The 21,397-nt window shown below is 36.9% G+C and overlaps 1 protein-coding gene across 1 annotated transcript; it reads right to left on the reverse strand.

The window, feature by feature from the left end:
• Positions 1-272: 272 nt before the first annotated feature.
• Positions 273-21,277, reverse strand: LOC137255784 (coiled-coil domain-containing protein 74B-like). The gene is made up of 8 exons (XM_067793319.1): positions 21,044-21,277; positions 19,126-19,514; positions 10,949-11,044; positions 4,577-4,633; positions 3,691-3,829; positions 2,913-3,102; positions 1,820-1,998; positions 273-493 (listed from the first exon to the last, which is right to left on the reverse strand). Exons 2-8 carry the CDS (start codon positions 19,457-19,459, stop codon positions 355-357), a joined length of 1,134 nt encoding a protein of 377 aa, XP_067649420.1. The 5' UTR covers positions 19,460-19,514; positions 21,044-21,277; the 3' UTR covers positions 273-354.
• Positions 21,278-21,397: the final 120 nt, after the last annotated feature.

The following is a 21,397-nucleotide window of genomic DNA, read 5'->3' on the forward strand; positions in this document are numbered from 1 at the left end:
ATTCATTGCTTGAAACAAGCGACAAAGCAGACGATGTATTCACAGGTGATATGAAATACAGCCTACACAAATCTTTGAAGTATTCATGATGGGGTGATTTGAGTAGAATATGAAGTTTGCTGAACAGAAATATGAAAAATAATACCTCACATACCAAACCTTAACCTGTGAAAGATTAGGATGGCAATCAGTGTCATATGCCAACTCCTAAACCCTCCCCTAATAAATAACACATCCTAGAATATTTGAGTCTCATCTGCTGTCACAAAAAAGAAATGATGTACAATAACTCATCACTGACATACGTTAACCTATGTGCCCTGTTATGTATGAACCTGAGGTGGCGCCACCAGTCTAAGGTAAAACTTCATTCCTCATTCTTGCTTTCTGGAGGATCTGGGTACGTTTCCGCCTCTCCATTGCCCGGTTGCTGACCGTCTGCTTGAGTGCAGGAAGGGTGACGTTGTCTCGCTGAATGTAGGCTATGTCTGGGCTGGAACAGCAAAACATACATGATGTACGTTTTCAGTTGACATTATTCTTGCTTGCATTCTATAATAGTCTGAAATATGTAAGTTGGTGAGTGGCGGTAATCCTGTGTTAAGTTATCAAGTTGATGTTGTTATGTCATGACTATTTGGGTAGTTCTTTCCCTTTGAAGACTGAAATAGGTCAATAACCTGGCAGTTGCTATCATTACTGGGTGCACCAGATCAAAGATCCAAATCTCTGATTTTGGCAGGAAGACCACTCATGCTGATGACTATGAACCACTTTGGTAGCCTAGTGGGGAAAGAGCCTGCTCACCATTCTCAAGGCAGAGTTTGATTCCCAACATGGGAGGAATGTGTGAAGATATTGTGATATTGCTGAAATATTGTAAAACAAAGTGTAAAACCATACTCACTAACTCACTAACTCACTTACTCACTAAATCACTATTTAACCTCTAGAGCCCACTATAGGATATATATGCATTGTAAAATTCTAAAAATACTGTTAAAATATTTCATATTTCAACACCTCTACAACCATGCATGCAGAGCTAATATTTGTACGGAAATATTGATTCACTTGCAAAATTGCATGGATCAGTACTTTAAGGGAGATACAGACATGAGAATGACAAATTGTAAAAATCACTGAAAAGGCGATTGTCACTTTCACCTCGCTTGACAATGGTAGCAATTTTTCCACAAAATGCTGTTTACCATGGACGCAAAGGAACGGCAATTCACTCCCTATACATTACCACTAGAACAGGTTACTGATTGTGCCGTATACTAAGAACTGGGGTTCAGAAACTCAACACATTGCGTAGGTTTCGCTGGTTCGCTCTCCATGTTAGAAATATAAACTCCACACACAGTTAGCAAACACTTCTGTGTTTCATGATTGGCACTTACCTTTTGACATTACACACACACCCCTCAAATTTTTACTGCAAATTTACATCAATCTCAGAAATGGTCAAAATGAAACCAAAAACGCGTAAATCCGTGGATTTGTGGAAAATTCTCATGCCTGGAGATAACTTGAATTACTCGAATTACGCCCACTAAATACTAGGAAGTAAAATGTATCATATATAATACATGGGACACTAGAGCAATACTCCAGCAATATTAAGATGGGGGACACCAGAAAAGGGCTTCACAGTTTCTACCAATGTGGGGAATTGAAAGGAAGTCTTTGGCTTGACAAGCAAATGCTTAAACCACAAGGCTACCCCATCCCCTCTCACGTCACTAAGGCCATGGGAACAATTACAGCAAATCAAACCAGCCATAAACATTGTCCCTGAGTAAATTCAACTTACAGTTTTCTAGTTGGGTGTTTGAAGGGTATCCTAGGTAGAGCTGACTTGCTGTGTGAGTCCTGTCCGCTCCCATCTTTCATGTCATCCTCAGCGATGTAGGCTTTGGCGAGAAGGTAGGCATCGGGTGTCCACTTGTGTGAGTAAAGCACATCACGAAGATCAGACTTCAAGCTCTCCAGCTGGAAAACACACACACACACAATGAAATAACTGTAACACACGTTATATTTGGGATTACACTTTCTTGGTAAAGTACAGATTCTTTTACTATTGTTGGCTTGAGTCTCATCCAAGATTCAAACCCTTCCCCCCAAGAGGCAGGCATCTAACTGCCAGGACACAAAGTTCAGCTGCCCAGCCATTGTTGGTTGTCTATATGCCTGACTGAGGGTGTGGGTTCAAATCTCAGATGGGGCTCAACCCAAGAAAAGCACTAGAATCTATACTTTACTACGAAAGTGTAATCCCAAATATGTCCACAGCTGCATATGACCACCTTCTGAATGGCATTTTTTATTAATGAAACAACAGTGGCCTTATCCAAGGGACCAGTGGATACATCATTTCACTTGTTCATAGAATTATCATGATAAGCTAGTCCTGCTTGAATCCGATAACATGTTTAATATACATATTCTTTGATACCAGTATTATTCACTCCATAACTGGAACGTTTGAAAATTATGGACCTAAAAGAATACAGGTACAGATTACTATAACATTGGATTTCTACATCTCCTCATGACAATTTAATCACGTTTGTAGCAGTCTGTAAATAATCAAGTCTGGACAAGAAAATCCAATGGTCAACAGCATCAACATAGATCTACGAAATAGCGATGCATTTACGTCAAGTTGCCTCTTATGACTAGCATAATTTATTGGGGACCAAATCTAACTCAGATCTTCACTGGTCGGCAGACTGGAGTGAAACACTCACAGTGTCACTATTCAACATTTGTCTGAATTTGTTAATTCAAGGTGCAAACTGAAATCAGTTAAATGACTGTGTGCTGCCTTGTATGTTCATTCTCTGTGCTTCAAGTGATTGACCTTAATTAGAGGGTGGTAATAACATTGAAGGTAAACATACCTCATGAGCTTGTTGTTCATTCTGCTGCTGTAGGTGGCGTATAACACCATGACTCTCTGCCAAGGTGAGAGGTCGTGAGCCCTTCTGTAAGAGGTTGATGGAGGGGGGACTGGGTTCTCCTAGCTGACTGCTGGGCCCAACCTCCCCTCCCTGGTTTATCTGGGCCTTCATGTTTTCCACAGCAGCTTGTCTGAAACAGAGGTTATGGAGCTTGACCTTGACCTAGACCTTGACCTACAAAACTTGAAATCCAGGCAAAGCATTAATTTTAATTAATTTCCAGGGTCTTTACTGGAAATGTTACTGATTTGCATAGTGTGGATTTTATAATTACTTTCATTACAGAATAATTCTATTCCATGTAAAAAAATTACTAAAGTGAATATTATAGTGCAGTATCATCTTCTTGGCATTTTTTTATGTGTCCATTCCACATATTTGTGCAAACTGCACTTTTCTGTCTAATATAAACCCATGTTTGTCATCATGTTCTGTTCCAAATAGTCCAGGAACAGGATGGATATCAAGTCAGGTGTGCTCCACATTTTACTGTATTCCACACTTCCACTATTCACACAAGTCTAAGGCATGACAGGGAATCATTCACTAGTTTTCCAGCAAGATTTCAAGAGTGAAAAATGTTTTGACACTTCATAACAATTTCTCAGTGGAATTTCGTATTTCGAGACATTTTCTAAATGGGTCACATCTTTATATGCTCTTCACTATGAAACTCTTCAGCTTTGATCCTACTGTTGGTGTCTGTACATTGACTTACTGTCTCTTACGCTGCTCCTCGGACTGCTCCAGTAGCTGGGTGAGATATGTGTTCCGGTTTCGCGTCTCCCTGAGCGCATGCTTCAGCTCCTTGATCTCCTCCTCCAGGAACACAACCTTGATCTCATCCAGCTTCTCCTCTGTAACACACAGGTAACAGTGTCAGGGCAATATAACACAAATGCTACTGATGCAAAGCCTGAGTGTACCACAATGACGAGCAATGTGAGGACAATGTTACGCCAGCACTGGCAGAGTCTGAGCAAAGTGACACAATGGTGGTCATCCACAAATAGTAAATCTGGACCAGACAATCCAATGATGGATGTAATGAGCGTCATGCTTCACAACTGAGATATGATGCTCTGTACCATCCAAGTATGTTCCTCGCCTCTTACGACAATCCTTTCTAACCCTGGTCTTCACAGGCGGATCAAGAGATGTAAATTGTGAGTCTTCATAATACACTGCCTCCAGTGATAAGCTGATTAGCTGTGATATGACAGTTTGATGCAGCATGTAGCCAATCTCAAACCTGAAAACTCATGATCTGCTTTGAAACCCCATACAATACAGTCTGGCAGTCAAAGGGGCAACTCTGCATAGACTGAGAAAATACAAAAAATGAAATACATGCCACTGATAACCATGGTAACCAATTTATGCAAACACAAAATCCTAAAAAAAACAACTAAATCATCTAATGAAAGAGAAGAGAGGAAATGATAACTGGAAGTGACATTCTATATTCTAAACAATAATAGAATAGCCTTGATAATGACATCTATGTAATATTAATCAAGACCAAGTAATTTATTATTTCAAACATTGCATAAGTAACTGCACAATATAACTGGGACAAAAAATGTTGACAATACTGCACCTACCCCTCGATCTGACTGATTCCTCTTCCATCTTTGACTGGAGAGAATCCGAGGAAGAATCTGCAAGAAACAGATGTAGGCTACATTCACAGACTATTTCAGCTAAACAGTTGTGAAGTCAGTGTTCGCATTAATGCAAAAACCTGCATGTTTCACTTAAATCATTCTACATTTCACACATGATATTTTTACCCCCGTGTTCTGCATAATACACATTTATTTTCTGGGAACAAGTAACCAAAAAACATATTTTGACCAAGATAGCAAATTATATAAAGTTTCTCAACACTAATTTGGAGGGAAATGGAGGAAATGTCTAAATTTCAAATTTATTACAGGGGGACCCCCTACCCCATGACAGATCTTATTGGCCTCTGGCTGGGGCATATATCTGTTGTGCATGCATATGCAAGGTTCTTGGGACATGCATTTTAGGAACGCAAAGTTTATTTTCCTACCACGAATACTGGTAGTGTCTTGGGTTACTGAAGACCAATTCTAACATGGGTAGTACAGGTCACACTCACAGCTATGCAGAGCTGACTATCAATGATTACGGAGATTGATTATCATTCACTTAACAAGATTTGCTCCAGTTAGTTAGACATCCCATTAGTTAGGCATCCTGATTGTCAGACACCGGATTAGGGATTAATAGGGCAACAGCGAATGTCCACATTACATATTTCAAACAGTTAGCTGAACCTAATCTGTTATTGTGTATAAATATCTTGGAGTTGTTTTTTCATAGAAAATGTTGTTTCAAATTATCTACATCAAATCTCTGTAAACAAGCTACTAATGCTATGTACTTTGTTTATGCAGCAGTTGAATGTTAAACATATCAATACAAAAGCAACTCTTCTTGTATGGTTGTGAAATTTGGGGATATGTTTACTTAAAACAAATTAAAAATGTACATAAATGATTTATGAGAAAATTATTACTTGTAATGAAAAATACCCCATTGTATATGTTTTATGATGAATTAGGTAGTCCCTGGTAACTTTCTGTTTATCTTATATAAAGCTTATATACAGAAAGCCATTAAAAATGCAATTGGCATTTGTTGTCCTAGAACTTATGGAACTTCTATTGAAGATTTTTTACCTGCGATACAGAGGATGTAGGGATAAAAGGCTGATATTCTTGCCAATTTCGACTTTGAGTCCCAGAGACTTCCTCTTTTATGAACTTCGATGCTCTCGTAACGTTATTCAAATTCATGAAAACATTGTGTATGAGCATTATCTGCACCCAGGCTCTATAAAAGCAGGACAAAGATGCCATGCTTGACACAATACAACAAGAATCAGGATCTCGCTGTGGTTAGCGGCGTTTCTTCAGATGTGATGATTGTCAGGCACTGTAATGTGCATCCATACATCACTGGTCAACTCTGACAATGTTTTAGGGCCACCGGAAGTGATACATCTGTCCACAACCTGGTGCACCTGTGACCTTTGATGACACGTCGACAGGACCGCAATATCCAAGTCTTACACTTCCAAAATCAGTTCAAAACAGCTGCTGATACTGCAAAGAGGACAAAGTCGTCTTTGCACCAAAACGGTGCGAAGATGCAGCTTTAATGTACCCTTTGCAGATGCACAACCACAGATTTATCATTGTTGAGAAGTGACATGACCAAGGACAAGTGCTGAATTGACACTGACATTTCACATCACTGGCAGACCATCCCATAGCTGTTTCTGAGAAATCTGTGCCTTCCAATGCACCCCAGAGACTGTCTTGCAGTGCATGGTGGACACACATGATATTGACTGCAAGTGACCCCTCCTTTGTTTGATTTTGTTGTTGCATCACTGACATTGTTGTTGATTGGACATTTTCTGATTAAGTTATCCACAGATGTTTATTCAAAACATATCTGCCAGTTACATCTATATATGTTGACATTTGTATGAGTAATGAAAGTATGAATGTCAAATTGTGTTTTTAATGGCTTTCAGTATATGATAACATTTTGGTCTAAATTGTTTACAAACAATTCATCAGAGTTACCTTCAAACTTTTATTGTATTGTAAAATAATCTTCAAATTAAGGTATTCACAACTGAGTAGCTGTATTTCATATATATATATAGAGAGAGAGAGAGAATATTTTAGTAACACTGGTTTGGGTTTCACATGGCTTTCACGTCTCCTTTTTCATCATCCTGCATAAGAAATACAGTTCATTCAATTACATATGTCATGTGCTGTTCAAATCTGGAGCTAAGAGGTGGCAAAATTCAAGAAACATCAAACATATTCTCTTTTGAATTCAGTTTGAATTTGAAAATTGTCTACCGTCCCTACCCTTTAACAAAGTTATCCTCTTATTAATGATGCCACCACTTACAAGCTGAACAAGAGTCATCAGAAGATGACATATCCCCCGGCCCCCACATATTTGAAAGAACAAATCATCTCACAGTTACCTGGGCCCGCTTGCACAGAGCAATCTTAGTTACAATCAATCTTAGGCCCCTACAATCAACTTTACAATCACCGTACAATTGCCCTAATCCACTTGCACAAAGACGATCTTAAGACAGCATGGGCTTAAGATCGCAATCTTAACTAAGATCGAACTCTTCAACGTTGGAGGTAGAACTTTCTTAAACTCGACTCCTGTCTACAGTTGTCTTCAAGTGCGCAAAGAATGCAGCGCAAATAAAACGCGGAACTGGTTACTGCACGCCACTGACATTCCTGCCTTAACCGCACCTTGCAGAGTTTTCATGAAAACAAAACAAAACAACAACAACAAAAGAAAAAAACAAAAACAAACAAAAACAAGCAAAAACACAGCACAAATCTTTGTAATGATAGCGTGGAAGATAAGACATATGGTAACTTGTACCTCGTGGGCTATTCTCTAATTTTTCTACATTCTACTATTTATGAACTAAGAATGTCATACTGCAACCACAGAAATATCACGTTTTATGATAAAATATTGAAATACAAACAAGTACATTAACAAATTTGGGTTTTGAGTTACTGACCTAGTACTCATGAAAATTAAAAGATAACATAAATTATAAACAAAATGTCCTTATGATACAACACCTAAATGTACCATGATTTGTCAATGGCTGTCAATGAGTCTGTGTTTGGTATCTGGTTGGTGTTATTTGGAGTAAAATCCCAAATATATCCCACAAGCATTAGATGTGTAAGGATATGAAAGGGTGACATGAAAGTGGGAGTGTTGTGGAAAATGCATGACAGGGAAATATGAAAACATTATTATTCCGTGTGTCTTGTATGTGTTGTTAAATACTTATCTACCGTATGTTAACTGCGTTACGCTATTTTGTTGATAATTATTTTTTCTTTTTGTTAAAAACTTTTTTTACGCAAATTTCACATACCTCAGCAAGTGTATTTTCCTGTTTGAAGAATACTTCAAATTGTATTATATTTAAAATGCATAGATTAAAACTCTATTCTCTCATAAATTTGTACCAGTTATCCAACTGTACATTATTGACACGTCTATGATCGAAAAGAAATATATGTGGAGATCTGCGCTGTCACAACGTAACATACATTGTATTTGGGCATGGCAGATTTTACAGCAACGGTATAATACGCAAAGGGAAACCACTCCCATCTTGCGTGAAAATCAAGATTAGCTGCCCTTGAGTTATTGAAAATGACATGGCCACTGCTAATCGCATGCAGACACCTTTCGTTACTATCCTTTCCTTGTTTATCAAAAGGTATGGTGTTCATTCTTTTTCCAACACTGAATCGGGTGAGAATTTTACTCTATGATATTGACTCGATAATGATGTTGTTCACTACCTCAAATAACGATATTTCAAACGTTAAATCGATGTTGCATTCTCTGCGTTGTTGAAGTGTCGAGGTGAATCATACAGTTTTATGCAATATAAAAGCAATCCCCAAACGCAAAAGCTAATTATTTGCGAGAAACTGACAACAACGTGAACGCCATTTTGCTACTGACTACAATGATCTTAGCTCCTTACAACTGGTTCCGACCAATTGTAAGTTTTGATTGTAACTTACAATGATCTTAGTCTACAATCGCTTTGTGCAAGTGGATGGCGATTGTAGCCGAAGCCTAAGATCGCGATCTTAAGGATTTACAATAATTGTAGCTCTAAGATCGTTTTGTGCAAGTGGGCCCTGATGTCTTTTTAGACTAAGTTTGAATTGTTTCCATGGAATTCATGCAAAATATAAATGCCATATATCCGTAAACAGCAAAAGGAACCACTTCAAGATCTGTCTCATATATCTGCCAAGATCTGGTGAAAGATATCAAATGCTTTTCGAATTGTGCTCCAGAAACGAAGTCCATCCGTCCATTTTGAGACTAAGTCAGAATTGTTTCCATGGAAATCAGGGAAAATGAAAATGCCAAAACTTTATAAATAGCAAAAAGCATGACTCTGTAGTCTGCTCCAGAAACAAAGCCCATCCCTCCATTTTGAAACTTAGAAAATAATAAATCACAAATACTTGTAAACACCAAAAGGCACCACTTTGGGGTCTGCCACACATATCTAAACAGTTATGCTGACAGATATTAAGATGTTTTTGAGTTGTGCCCGGAAACAAGACACACCTCTCACTTTCGAGACTAAGTCCGTAACGTTTCCATGGAAACCGAGAAAATAACAAATCCCCAAAACCTGTAAATAGCAAAAGGCACCACTTTAGGTTCCAATTGATATATCTACCAAGTTTTGCGGAAAAATATTGAATGGTTTTTTAGTTCTGCTCCAGAAAAGAAGCCAATTCCTCCATTTTGAAAGCAATCCCTCCTTGAAAGGAAGATGAAATATGACATCAAATGATGAAAGAAATGTGAATTATGCTGTATGAATGATGTGAGTGATGAGTTTCTCTATATTCTTAAATACACATATTTTAGTAAAAATAAATCAATGCATAAAATACACGATTTCGTTGTAAAAAGACCAAATGTGTTAAAATTGAAATAATTCTTCACATGTGAGAAGAGTTCTGTTATGAAAATCTCAGTAGATTCTGTAAAGATAGAATGAAAATGGTAAGATCTTCCAGCTAACTACTATTGCCATAATATATTATCATGTATTGTCATATGCGATGATTTCACTGTGGATATGGCCATGTGTTATATATATTGACAACAGTTGAACAATCACATTATTATTATTGCCCTAGAGTGAGGATATGTGTAACTGTAAACCAAAAGTTACTGTGTTCTGTAATCTGATTGGTTGAAAAACATGATTAAATGGTATTAAATTCCCGGAAACTGAAAGACTATTCACCGCGTATTGACACGTAAACAATTGTTTTGTTGTGTCATCAACAGTGGTAACGTCATTCAAATCATATTGTGACTTAAAGTTAGAATGACGTCACAAATGAGCAACTCCAGATGCTACCATGAGAACCAGCTGAAATGGCCAGCTGATGACACTTCACTGCTGTGTCCGTATTCGATGTAAACGAGTGCAGACAGTAAAACCCCTTTGGTTTACTTTTGTGTTTACAATGTCGATAAACATCATGTGTTGGCCAATTTCCGGGTGTTATTGAGTATTTGCAGCACGGGAATATTTCATTTGACGCCGTCGGTTCCAAATGCATTCCCGTGCTACAAATACTCAATAACACCCGGAAATTGGCCAACACATGATGTTTATCTCCTAAATGATTCACAAACGTTCACAATGTGAACTGAGATGAAAAAGCAATTCTGTACTTCTTATGAGTTGGAGAGTAATAAAGTTTTGTTCTGAAATTCATTTTATGGGACACTCCTATTTCATTAAGAGTTGTGCACCAAACTAGATGGTTTGTTGCTATGATATGTCTGACTGTTGGGATGTCTGACAAATGGGAGGATACCCTTAACACCAATCTATTACCTGTAAAATTATATGGTGAAGTAACTTCAGCTAAAAAATCATGAAGAATATTTCATGGCACTGGTGAGGGTGCCATTGTTTGAATATATAACAAACACAGCATTCTGAACATAATTTAGAACCTTCCATTCATGCAAAGAGCTTTGTGTAATGTATACCAAAATTAAAAATTTATGTCATCATGATAGTTTGTATAAGACATTACTGATGACACAATTATGATCATGATAATTAATGATTAATAACATTTTACCACAGAATACAATTTGCCAATAAGTATCATGTACATAATCATCATAAAAACTGTATCAAAGCATGTGACTATGGATAACGTCCTGTTTATTACGCAAAGCAACATGAAGATTCTTATACCATGATGAAGTCAAAAGGTAAAGTATGCATAAAGTCTAATGCTTCATTACTGACTCACCAACTTCTAGAATGTCGATCATCCAGTTAAGTAACATACCTTTATCTAGATTATTTTCTTCTTTTGATTCCATCTTCTTTTCACTTCTTGTGGGCCGGCTCTGCTTCTGACTCATTACTATGCGGAATTGTAGATCTGAAAGTTAGAAGTGCAATGATACAGTGGTTTCACAATACATTATGCATATCCTGATACAGTGCTGGAGATATGATTCATTTCATGATAAAATATTTCTTGTTTCTGAAACTTTTTTGCATGTGAATTATAACACTGAATTATTTGAAGTCAGGCAACTGATAGTCTAGACAATGTACTTTGTATACCCCTCTGATAATTAATTGGCATGGCTAAGCATGGCATCCTTAGCAATTAGGTGCCTGACTGGTGTGTGGGTTTGAATCCTGCATGGAACTCAATTCAACAAAAGTACTAGAATCTGTACCTTGCTGAAAAAGCATTACCCCAAATATAACATGTGTTACATTTGACCGGGCGACGTTACGTTCTAAATGGCATTGTGAAATCATACTTGAACTATTTGTATTCAAAATTGGAAGATAAAAGAAAGGATATGTTATGCAGAAAAATACAGGTTACAGGTGCTATGAATTTTATAGACAGCTGGGAATCCCAAAACATTTGAGTGAGGTAGTTGAACAGCTTTTCTTATTGGTCACCTGGTTTTAAGCCAGCATGTCTTGTAATGTTAAGTATCAATTTATTGCAATTCAAGGATAGTAAATCTATGTATCGTGGGGCTTGTGTGAGGATACATCACTGTAACTGTTTATTGAATGTTGAGTTATTATGTTTAACATGTTACATTATTGAACAGTGTCACAGATTTCATATGACAGTTCACAGATTTTGTACTTATGTTTACATAAGCAATCACTAAAAATGGTAAAGTTATTAGTATTGATTTATTTGTCAACAGGACAAGATTTGAGCAATTATTTTGTAGACATCAGTACATATATGGGGAATGATAGCCTACACAGTGATATACACACTTTCACAGATTTTCAGAAAATGTTACATTTAACCCAAAAAGAGCAAGTCTTATTAAACCAGCAACAGGTCTTATAACTTGTCAACCAGTAGATTTACAGTTAGAAAAACAAAGGTGTATTTTTCTTTACCCTTTCATACAACTGGTATACATAGAGATTGCTACTCAGGAGTCAGATACTGTTTGTCTTACAACTTTTTTAAAAATGTATCTGAAGAGAGAAAGCATTTGAAGCCATTTCTATTATGAGTGAGTGAGAATTTTACAGCTATATGGTGGCGGTCTGTAAACAATCAAGTCTGGACCAGACAATCCAATGATCAAGAGCATAAGCGTTTATCTGCACAACTGAAAACTGATGACATGCTTGTCAAGTCAGCAAGCCTAACTACCGAATCCCATTAGTCGCTTCTTACAACAAGCATAGTCACCTTTCAGCATGCATGGGTTGCTGAAAGCCTATTCTACCCCTGATCTTCATGGTCCATTTGTAAGATGAAGGGTTTTTGACAGACATGTGTGCAGTAATATGTTTCATGGAAACAAAATAATACCAAAGAACATTTACTGTGGTGATTGTGGCCCTGTGAATAGAGCCCAGGTCACGAATCTGTTGAAATTAAGCATTTATTATGTTTGTCATGGAGAGTCTTTGAATGGGTGACCACATTGTTTCACAAGAGGATGGACTCATTTAAATGTTTAATCAGCAATGTAAAATAATGACAATTAGCAATGTTAATTTCACTTTATTCATCACATTTACCTTTTTGTTTATAGGGAAATTCATCGGTATGTTTTCCCTGAAAATTGACTATATATAGTGGCTGTCTGTAAATACCCAAGCCTGGACCAGACAATCCAGTGATTGACATTTTAAGCATAAATCTATGCAATGGCAATATGATGATATTAGTCAACCAAATCAGCATGCCTGACCACCTTATCCCGATAGTCGTCTGTTATGACAATCGCGGGTTGCTGAAGACCAATTCTTACCCAAACCAATGTTACAGGTCTTCAAGCCATTTCAATGAGTGGGTGGTGAATTGGTGTGAGTGAAAGGTTGGGGAGATCGTAATGGGAGACTTTCCATAACTGCCTATATTATGACATTTAGACAGGTTAAGCTACAGCTAATTTCCTCTGTTTATGACATGGAGACCAAGTGAAGCCCACAAGCTAACAGTAATAGCCAGTGAACATGCATAACAACAACAAAAGACTTCTCTTGATGTTAAAACGTATCTAATTACACCAGTGATATATTCTTCATTACCATATACATAAACTTTCTGTACACACATTAAGATCCGATCACTGCATTCACCTCAGTATATGCACCAAACACGTTGAAAATAGACAAAGGTCATTATTATATTATAGTCATAAAAATTCACAATAAAATAAAACTATTTTTGTAGAATAAGCAGAAGGTATATTTGTGGCTTTTTTTGTTGGGGATGCAGATAAAACAGAACATCCCTACTCAGGCTCTGTCTCCACAGATGGTTTAGTCGGGGTACAGGCATTGAAGCTAAAATCTACAGTGTTGTACAAAAACAGAAAATAAAAATACCTCTTGAATTAAAAAAAACACAAACATTAAACAAAACCTTGTTGGAACAAAGTAGCAATCTTTATTCAAAATATGCTGGTCAAGTGCCATTAGCAATCATACTCATAGAAATTAATCTCTGCAATGAAACTATTGATTTCACTCTAAAATCAACAACTGGCTATATTGGACAGGACGTTAACATTTCATTGTTATGAGCGATCATGACTTATTAATAGCTCAACCACAGCTCCTGACAATCTGACCTCATTGAATGGAACACTATCTGCATACATTAATATAGGTACATGGACTGGAAGTCACACATTATGGCTCTCTCAGGGTGCCAGTGCATTGGGAGTGAATTATTAATGCTTGGCAGATGCTGAATAGGATTGTCAGATAGGCCCCTACAACGCTTGATTAACATTTGCTGTTAATATGAATATCAAAGAGATTGCTTTTGAATGGATGTTTGATGTTTAATCTTCTCAATGATCTTGGTTTAAGATGATTTTCTATATGGCTTCTGGTAGACATGTTCAATTTTGGACCAATTTGATTTGTCATAGAAAAAGTCAATTAGAGGCAAAAGTGTCACTGAAATTTTCATGTTGATTAAATCTGACTAACGACAAAATAAATTATGCTAAATGTGTGTGTGTTAATAAAAATTCAAATGAGTATAATCAAATGCAATAATTTCTGTAAATCATTACCATAATTTAGTAGTCAAAGGTGACTATGCTTGTTGTAAGAGGTGATTAAAGGGATCAGGTAGCCATGCTTGCTGACTTGGTTGACACATGTAAGTATCAGCATTCGGTTTTCTTGATGCATTGATATCGCCATATACAATGATGACTCCCTGACTAAATGGGGCTGTTGGGTAGCCTAGAGGTTAAAGTATTTGCTGACTTGGTTGACATGTCCTCATAACGCTAACCTCTTGTCGGGTTAAAATTAAGACATGTATATAAAGTTTTTTTAGGGCAGGTATGATGATTTGGTCAGGGCTGGCAAGCTTTACATCTAACCAGCAATGGCTGAAATTTCTGGGAGTTTTGTACCCTGTTATTGTGTATTAAATGCTCATAATGTTGACCACTGGATTAATTTGTCCAGACTTGATTAATTACAGATCATTTTACATAAAAAAAATTGTTGGAAGTCCGGCGTTTAACAAAAAAATGTTGAGATTCTGAGTTAAAACTATTGTTCATTGAAGACTGATCACTTGATTGTCATGTCCAAACACAATCCCTTACAGACCATTATCATACTGAAGGAATATGTTAGAACGCAGTTCTCAACAATAAACATATACATAAAAACAAGAGATTAATTGGTAACATTTGGTCCTCATTTGTTTTAGGATATGTACAGAAATATACCCATAAACATCGCATCAGATAGTGATGAAACTGATTGCAGTGAATTCACAAAGATCAATATTCAGTTAATCTGTACATGTTTGCAATGGAAAATGCATGCAGATAAGAAAACAGCTGTACTAGCCTTAAAGCTGAATCCATGTCAAAACGAAAACTAGCAACCAAAACCCAACATTATTAACGTTTACGAAAGTTCTTATACTAATATATGTTGTTGTATTGCTGACAAGTAAACATGGTAAGTTCCTGATGATCTATAGAAATCTTCAATCAGTGTGGACATATTAAGAGTCTCCATGAATAAAATATCTGAAACTTTTACGATCTTCAAGGCACTGAGCTAACACTGCTATTCATAAACATACTAAAGGCAATTTACCGGTAACACAGACATCAATTTTGAGCTTATGCAACAGGGCTGAAATAATCTTCATTCCACTAATTTCAGTGTTTTCTCCAGGAATACGGTGGCTGAGCGGGTTAGGTGGCCGACTTTGTGCTAGTGATCAGATGCCCTAGATGGAGAGAGTCGGATCAAGTCCTGGATAGCACGCATTCCCAAAAGTATCTAGAATTGGTACTTTACTGAGAAAGTGTAATCCTAAACATAAGATGTTACACCTGACATCCTAATATAAGTATTATGCATTCATAAATATCAGTCGCATCTACAAAGCACTGATATTAGTCATGACTGTGATGAGTTTAATTATTTCATACCAAGGTCAAGAATTATGAGACATTTGTTGAAAGTCACCCTCTGTGGAATCTTGTCTAGATAAACTGATCCACTGTTCCCATACATGTGTCATCGGGTGGATACAGTGACTGGAGAATTAGCTCATGACTAAGACGAACATTTCCCCCCCGTGAATGAAGACAAAAGTATAGTTGAGTTCAATCTTGTTTAGTTGCTTACACGAGACATGACTAACAAGTATACATGAATGAGGTGAGCGGACTTCCAGCTCAACCCCAGGGGCTTTCCTGCGAGTGGCATAATCCTGCTTACAGTCATCCCCACACAGACAGTCGGAATACCGACTCCACACTCACATTCAGTATAGATGTGAGCATCCATATATATATTCAGTTTCTAACAACAATGAACAGGCAAAGATTCAACAATGGACAGATACAGAAACAACAGCACTTCCTTCTACAGATGATATGATGACAGACACAGCCAAGAGGGATGACCAATACAGGCCATAAATGTCATTTATAGTGATTAATTTTAAGTGACAAAGAGGAACAGGGTAGCTGACAAGACAATATACGCTACAGTAGTTAAAAAGATTACGAATGCAGATTAAATAATAACAAATAAATCTCATATGGCCTGGTTACGTAGTTTGGGGATTTTATAAATATTTTGACGACAGCTATCCTGACTTAGACACTGCAACACATGGATGAGGAACATTAGTGAGCATTGGGCTTCCTAAATTATACCCAAGTCGAATAGAAACCACTGCTTCAGTGTGGTCTGCTGATTTATAAACAAGAGTCATCAGAACATGAGATATCCCCCAGCCCCCACATCTTTGAAAGGACAAATCATCTGACAGTTACTTAATGTTTTTTCAGACTAAGTATGAATTGTTTCCATGGAAATCATGAAAAATATAAATGTCATATATCTGTAAACAGCAAAAGGCACCGCTTCAAGATCTGTCTCATATAATTCTGCCAAGATCTGTTGAAAGATATCAAATGGTTTTTGAGTTGTGCTCCGGAAACGAAGCCCAAAAGGGACCAAGGGAAAAAATATAAATGCCCAAACTTTGTCAATAGCAAAAGGCACTACTTTGTGGTCTGCCTCAGATATCTGCCATATTCTGCTGAAAGATATTACATAGTTTTCGAGTTGTGCTCCAGAAACGAGGCCCTTTCCCCTATGTTGAGACTACATCCGAATTGTTTCCATGGAAACCCAGAAAATGATGAATCACAAAAACCTGTAAATAGCAAAAGGCACCATTTAGTGGTCTGCCAAGTTTTGCCGAAAGATATTCAGACGTTTTTGAGTTATGCTCTGGAAACGAAGCTCATCCCTTCATTTTCAGACAAAGTCCAAATTGTTTCCATGGAACCCAAGAAAATGATAAATCACAAAAACCTGTAAATAGCAAAAGGCACCAATTTGGGGTCTGCTACACATATCTAGAAAGTTTTACTGGCAGATATTAGGAAGTCTTTGAGTTCTGCTCCGGAAACGAAACACACCTGTCAGTTTGAGTCTAAGTCTGAAACGTAACCATGAAAACCAAGAAAATCATAAATAAAAAAACCTGTAAATAGCAAAAGGCAGCACTTTAAGTTCTGACTGATATATCTACCAAGTATTGCAGAAAAATAGTGAACGGTTGTTGAGTTCTGCACCAGAAACGAAGCCCATCCCTCCATTTTGAGACTAAGTCCGAAACGTATTTAAGGAAACCGAGAAAATAGTAAATCACAAAAAAACTGTAAATAGCAAAGAGCACCACATTAAGTTCTGGCTAAGTTCTACCAAGTTTTGCAGAAAAATATTGAACGGTTTTTGAGTTCTGCTCCCGAAACAAAGCCCACCCCACCATTAGACACAATGTTCCATGGAAAAACAAATAAACAAAAATGTCAAAAATCTGTACATAACAAAAGGCACAACCATAGGGTAAGATTATTATATCTACCAAGTTTGGTCTAAAGATATTGGACAGTTTCTGAGTGATGCTCCAGAAACAAAAAGACTACGGATGGATGGACAAGGCGTTGACTATATCCCCCGCATTACATACCAGGGGGATAAAAATAAAAATGCCAAAACTCTGAAAATAGCAAAAGGCACAACTGTACGTTGAGATTATCATATCTAGCAAGTTTGGTCTAAAAATATTGAAAGGTTTCTGAGTTATACTCCGGAAACAAAATGATTACAGACGGACGGACGGACGGACGGATGGACAGACAAGGCATTGACCATAAGACTGATAAGAAATGTATGATCATGTTTATGTCAGAATGTGGTAGGCTTGCTACACCACTGCAATGACACCATGTCTAGTTTTTAATCTCTTTGGAGATCACACAAACAGTACAATTGTCACCTGGCAGCAGGGGGACCAAGTTGTAAACTGTGTAGGTAATATGGCCTATTCCTTCATATAGGGCAAATACAAAGACCGAACATATATGATGTCTGTCTCTGCAGAAATATGCTGTCTTCTTGTTTACTGTTGCATTATTTGAAGCAGTTCAACCTCTACAAAACCACATTAGCTGAATTTCTATGACCTAGGAATTCCTTAATTCCAATTTTGGAATTTTAATGTCATTAATGTTGCAGAATAACAGCCTTCACAGAAGATAGAGCTAAATCCTTATTTCACCCTACCATCAAATGACTCTGCAACCAGGTCACTTTGTTTCGTTGTTCAGAAGACCAAAACACCATTCACTCACATGCAGTGGTCAGTGATCAGAAAGGATACATTTGGGGTTCAGGTTTTCACCCAAGATATATTTCTGGGATACACTTCTGTAGTACCACAGGCTGTTTAACATAACACAACGGACCCTCAACCAAACCGTAGGAAGCATTGTGAAATGAAACCTGAAAGTCACCAGCTTGTACCCAACTGGTTGCATCACAGTACAACTGCTTTATTTTGCCTTCCTCCCAGCCATTTCAGCAACACCAAAACCTTCAACAAAGCAAGTCTAGAATTCCTCAAACTCACATATCACTGCTGCCCATTTTCAATTTATTTAAAAGGCATTGTTTGTTTCTTTGAAAATTATATATATCCAGAGACAAAGATTCATCTATAATACCCCATATGATAACATTCCTTCAGCACATATCAGTGATCGCAGTAGGTTTTGTACAAGTGCATGCAGAAATAAAATTATAAATATGTAGACCAAATCTTTTGCGCGAGGCATTTTCAGTACAATCCTGAATTATGTTAAAATTTATTGTTTGTCGATATGTTGCGGTTTTAAGGTACTTTTTAAAATTATGTAGATCAGAATCTATGTGTCCAAAACATGCACGCAAACTATTTTTTGCACGGTTTTATTTTTTTCTGTGAGTGTAAAACACATGTTTCTGCGTTAACGCGAACACTGACTTATCAAAGAAGTTTAAAAAATTATGAATGCTCTGTTCCAAATGAGTAAGGCCAAGCCAACAGGCAAACTATGAAAATAAGCAATTGTGATGGTTTGGTACATTAACACTGCAGGAAAATTATCTTATACATACCTTTATTTTCCCTCTTTAAGGCATCGATTTCTTCATGTAAGCTCCTAAGCACATCTTGATGTTGACGTTTAAGAAAAACCAAACTCCTTTCCAGATACTGTGCTCGCTGTGCTGGGTTAAGCTGATCATTCATCTCCAGACTTCCATCTTCCTCATCAGCATCCCGTTTCATTTCCATGCTTGGTTGTATTTTGTCTTTTACAAATGGTTTGGGGTATCTTGCTTTATCCAGCGTGTTGACTCTGGACCACTGGGGATAATTGTTCATAAGATGTGGGTAGTGGGTCATGGCAAGGTCATTGACCTTCTCCTGCACAAACCCCTGCTTCAGCATCCTGGCTTTTAGGAAGTAATTCTTGGAAATACAGGGTTTCTGTATATCACCTCATCTGAAAAAAACAGAAGGAAAGATGAAAAAATATCCTGGGTTGAGTGAGTGAGTGAATATGTTTTCTTCTACTGCTTTTAGCAATATTTCAGCAATATCATGACAGGGAGACACCTGAAAAGGGCTCCACACATTGTACCCATGTGAGGAACTAAATATGGGTCTCAAAATGGGTGCTTTATCCACTATGCACTTAAGATGGTAATTTGTCATCTAAAGTTTGAATTAAAGTTTACCAAATAGAATGATAGTTCATAGTTCATATTCATCATCAAACTAGATGAATGTCATATCACCAGGGCTAGATAATAAATGGTCATAATTACGAAAGTCTACTTTTCAAAGAGATTGGTCATACATGTGTTTTGTTCCTGAACACCCACAGTTTATAATTATGGTATTTCAAGAATCATATCTTATTGTGCATTACTTCTATTCATATGTTCATCATTTTCCAAATGAAATTCTTCAAAGGCAAGAAGAAGTTGGTGCAGTAATTCAAGGCAAATACTATTTATAACATTATACTTTAGTTGTTAACCACAATGTTTCTGGGTTTATGCTTGCCCCTAATCACATTCCATCCCTTTTGTTATCCATAAGATTTGTCTTGTATTTTCCAAATGTTTTGGGGTTTGATTATGATCTCATAATATAAACACTGTCAGGGTTTACATTTGTCTTAAATATTACATCCTGCCATGTATAATTTAGCAACACTTATGTTTTCACAACTTCATCTGTCAGTACAACAAAAAACTTGATACAAGATGATACAAGATTTTATAATAACTATACAGGGAAGGTCTTCTGCCTTACAAACGTTCTGTAAACATCCAATAATGAATAATAGCATGATATTATGGAACAAACTTGTAAAATTACTGTGTATACATTACAACAAATGTTAAAGTACATGTTGAATATGACTATAGATTAATCATGTAAATATTTAAACACTTATGCCTCCTCACAGTTAAAGTCATATACTTCTGCATATGAAACATGATATGTATTAGCACACAGCTGAATGAAATTATTTTAATGGTTCATCAAGCATTTTCATTCATGTAGAGATTGGTGTTAGCTGAAACGTTTTTTAAAAAACAAAACAAAAAAACAGTGGCATTTATATAAACTGCACAAGTAAGATGGAGTATTTCTGTGTAAAGTAATGGTATTTTAGAACTGATGTTATTAACACCGATTTCAACAGCATTCCACTTCTTATAATAACATTGACAGAATTTTTTTTTTCATAAAATCAATTATATTCATTGCTTGATATTCACTCTCAAGTATATTTAACTGCATTGTTGCCTGAATTGATATATTCAAATCACAGTTCAACAGAATTCAGTCAGCAAAAGTAGCATTCAAATACAAAGACACAAATATCTGTCTTGAATTGCGGATAGAAAAGAACATAGGACTCAACACTGACGTGCAAATGATATGTCACAGTAATTTTTTTCATATACCAATGCAGTAACAGAGTGTTGTGTTATTGTCCATAGAAACTATACTCACTGTCAGAGTATGAACGAATATCCTTTCCAAATATTATGCCAGTTTCATTTCAAAACATAACGATGTAGGTGCCATATATCATGAGGTGTTTAAGTAGGTGACAACGTCCATTGTTCGACTTCAAAGAACCATTTTGTTATCCTTCCCCGTCACGGACAGTCAGCGATATTGGCAAGCAGAGGTGCTCAAAGGTATGTGTGGGAGCTCATTGATATGCAAATATATGAATGACTCGTGGTTTCTATTGGACACATAATTTCGAGCACCTGTTAGTTCCGGATTTCAATATTTCAATACGGTACAGTATAAGTGCTACAAACTAGAAACATTTCAATCTAGCGCAATCATTCGTCA

Source organism: Haliotis asinina, chromosome 1, assembly GCF_037392515.1.
Source record: "Haliotis asinina isolate JCU_RB_2024 chromosome 1, JCU_Hal_asi_v2, whole genome shotgun sequence".
NCBI classification, from domain to species: domain Eukaryota; kingdom Metazoa; phylum Mollusca; class Gastropoda; order Lepetellida; family Haliotidae; genus Haliotis; species Haliotis asinina.

Excerpts from the sequence above, each read along its gene's own strand:
- LOC137255784 (XM_067793319.1), bottom strand. The coding sequence starts at position 19,459 with ATGCTGAAGCAGGGGTTTGTGCAGGAGAAGGTCAATGACCTTGCCATG. Across the intron at positions 11,045-19,125 it reads CTTAAAGAGGGAAAATAAAG|ATCTACAATTCCGCATAGTA; the intron begins GTATGTATAAGA and ends TCTAACTTTCAG. Across the intron at positions 4,634-10,948 it reads AGAAAATAATCTAGATAAAG|ATTCTTCCTCGGATTCTCTC; the intron begins GTATGTTACTTA and ends TGTTTCTTGCAG.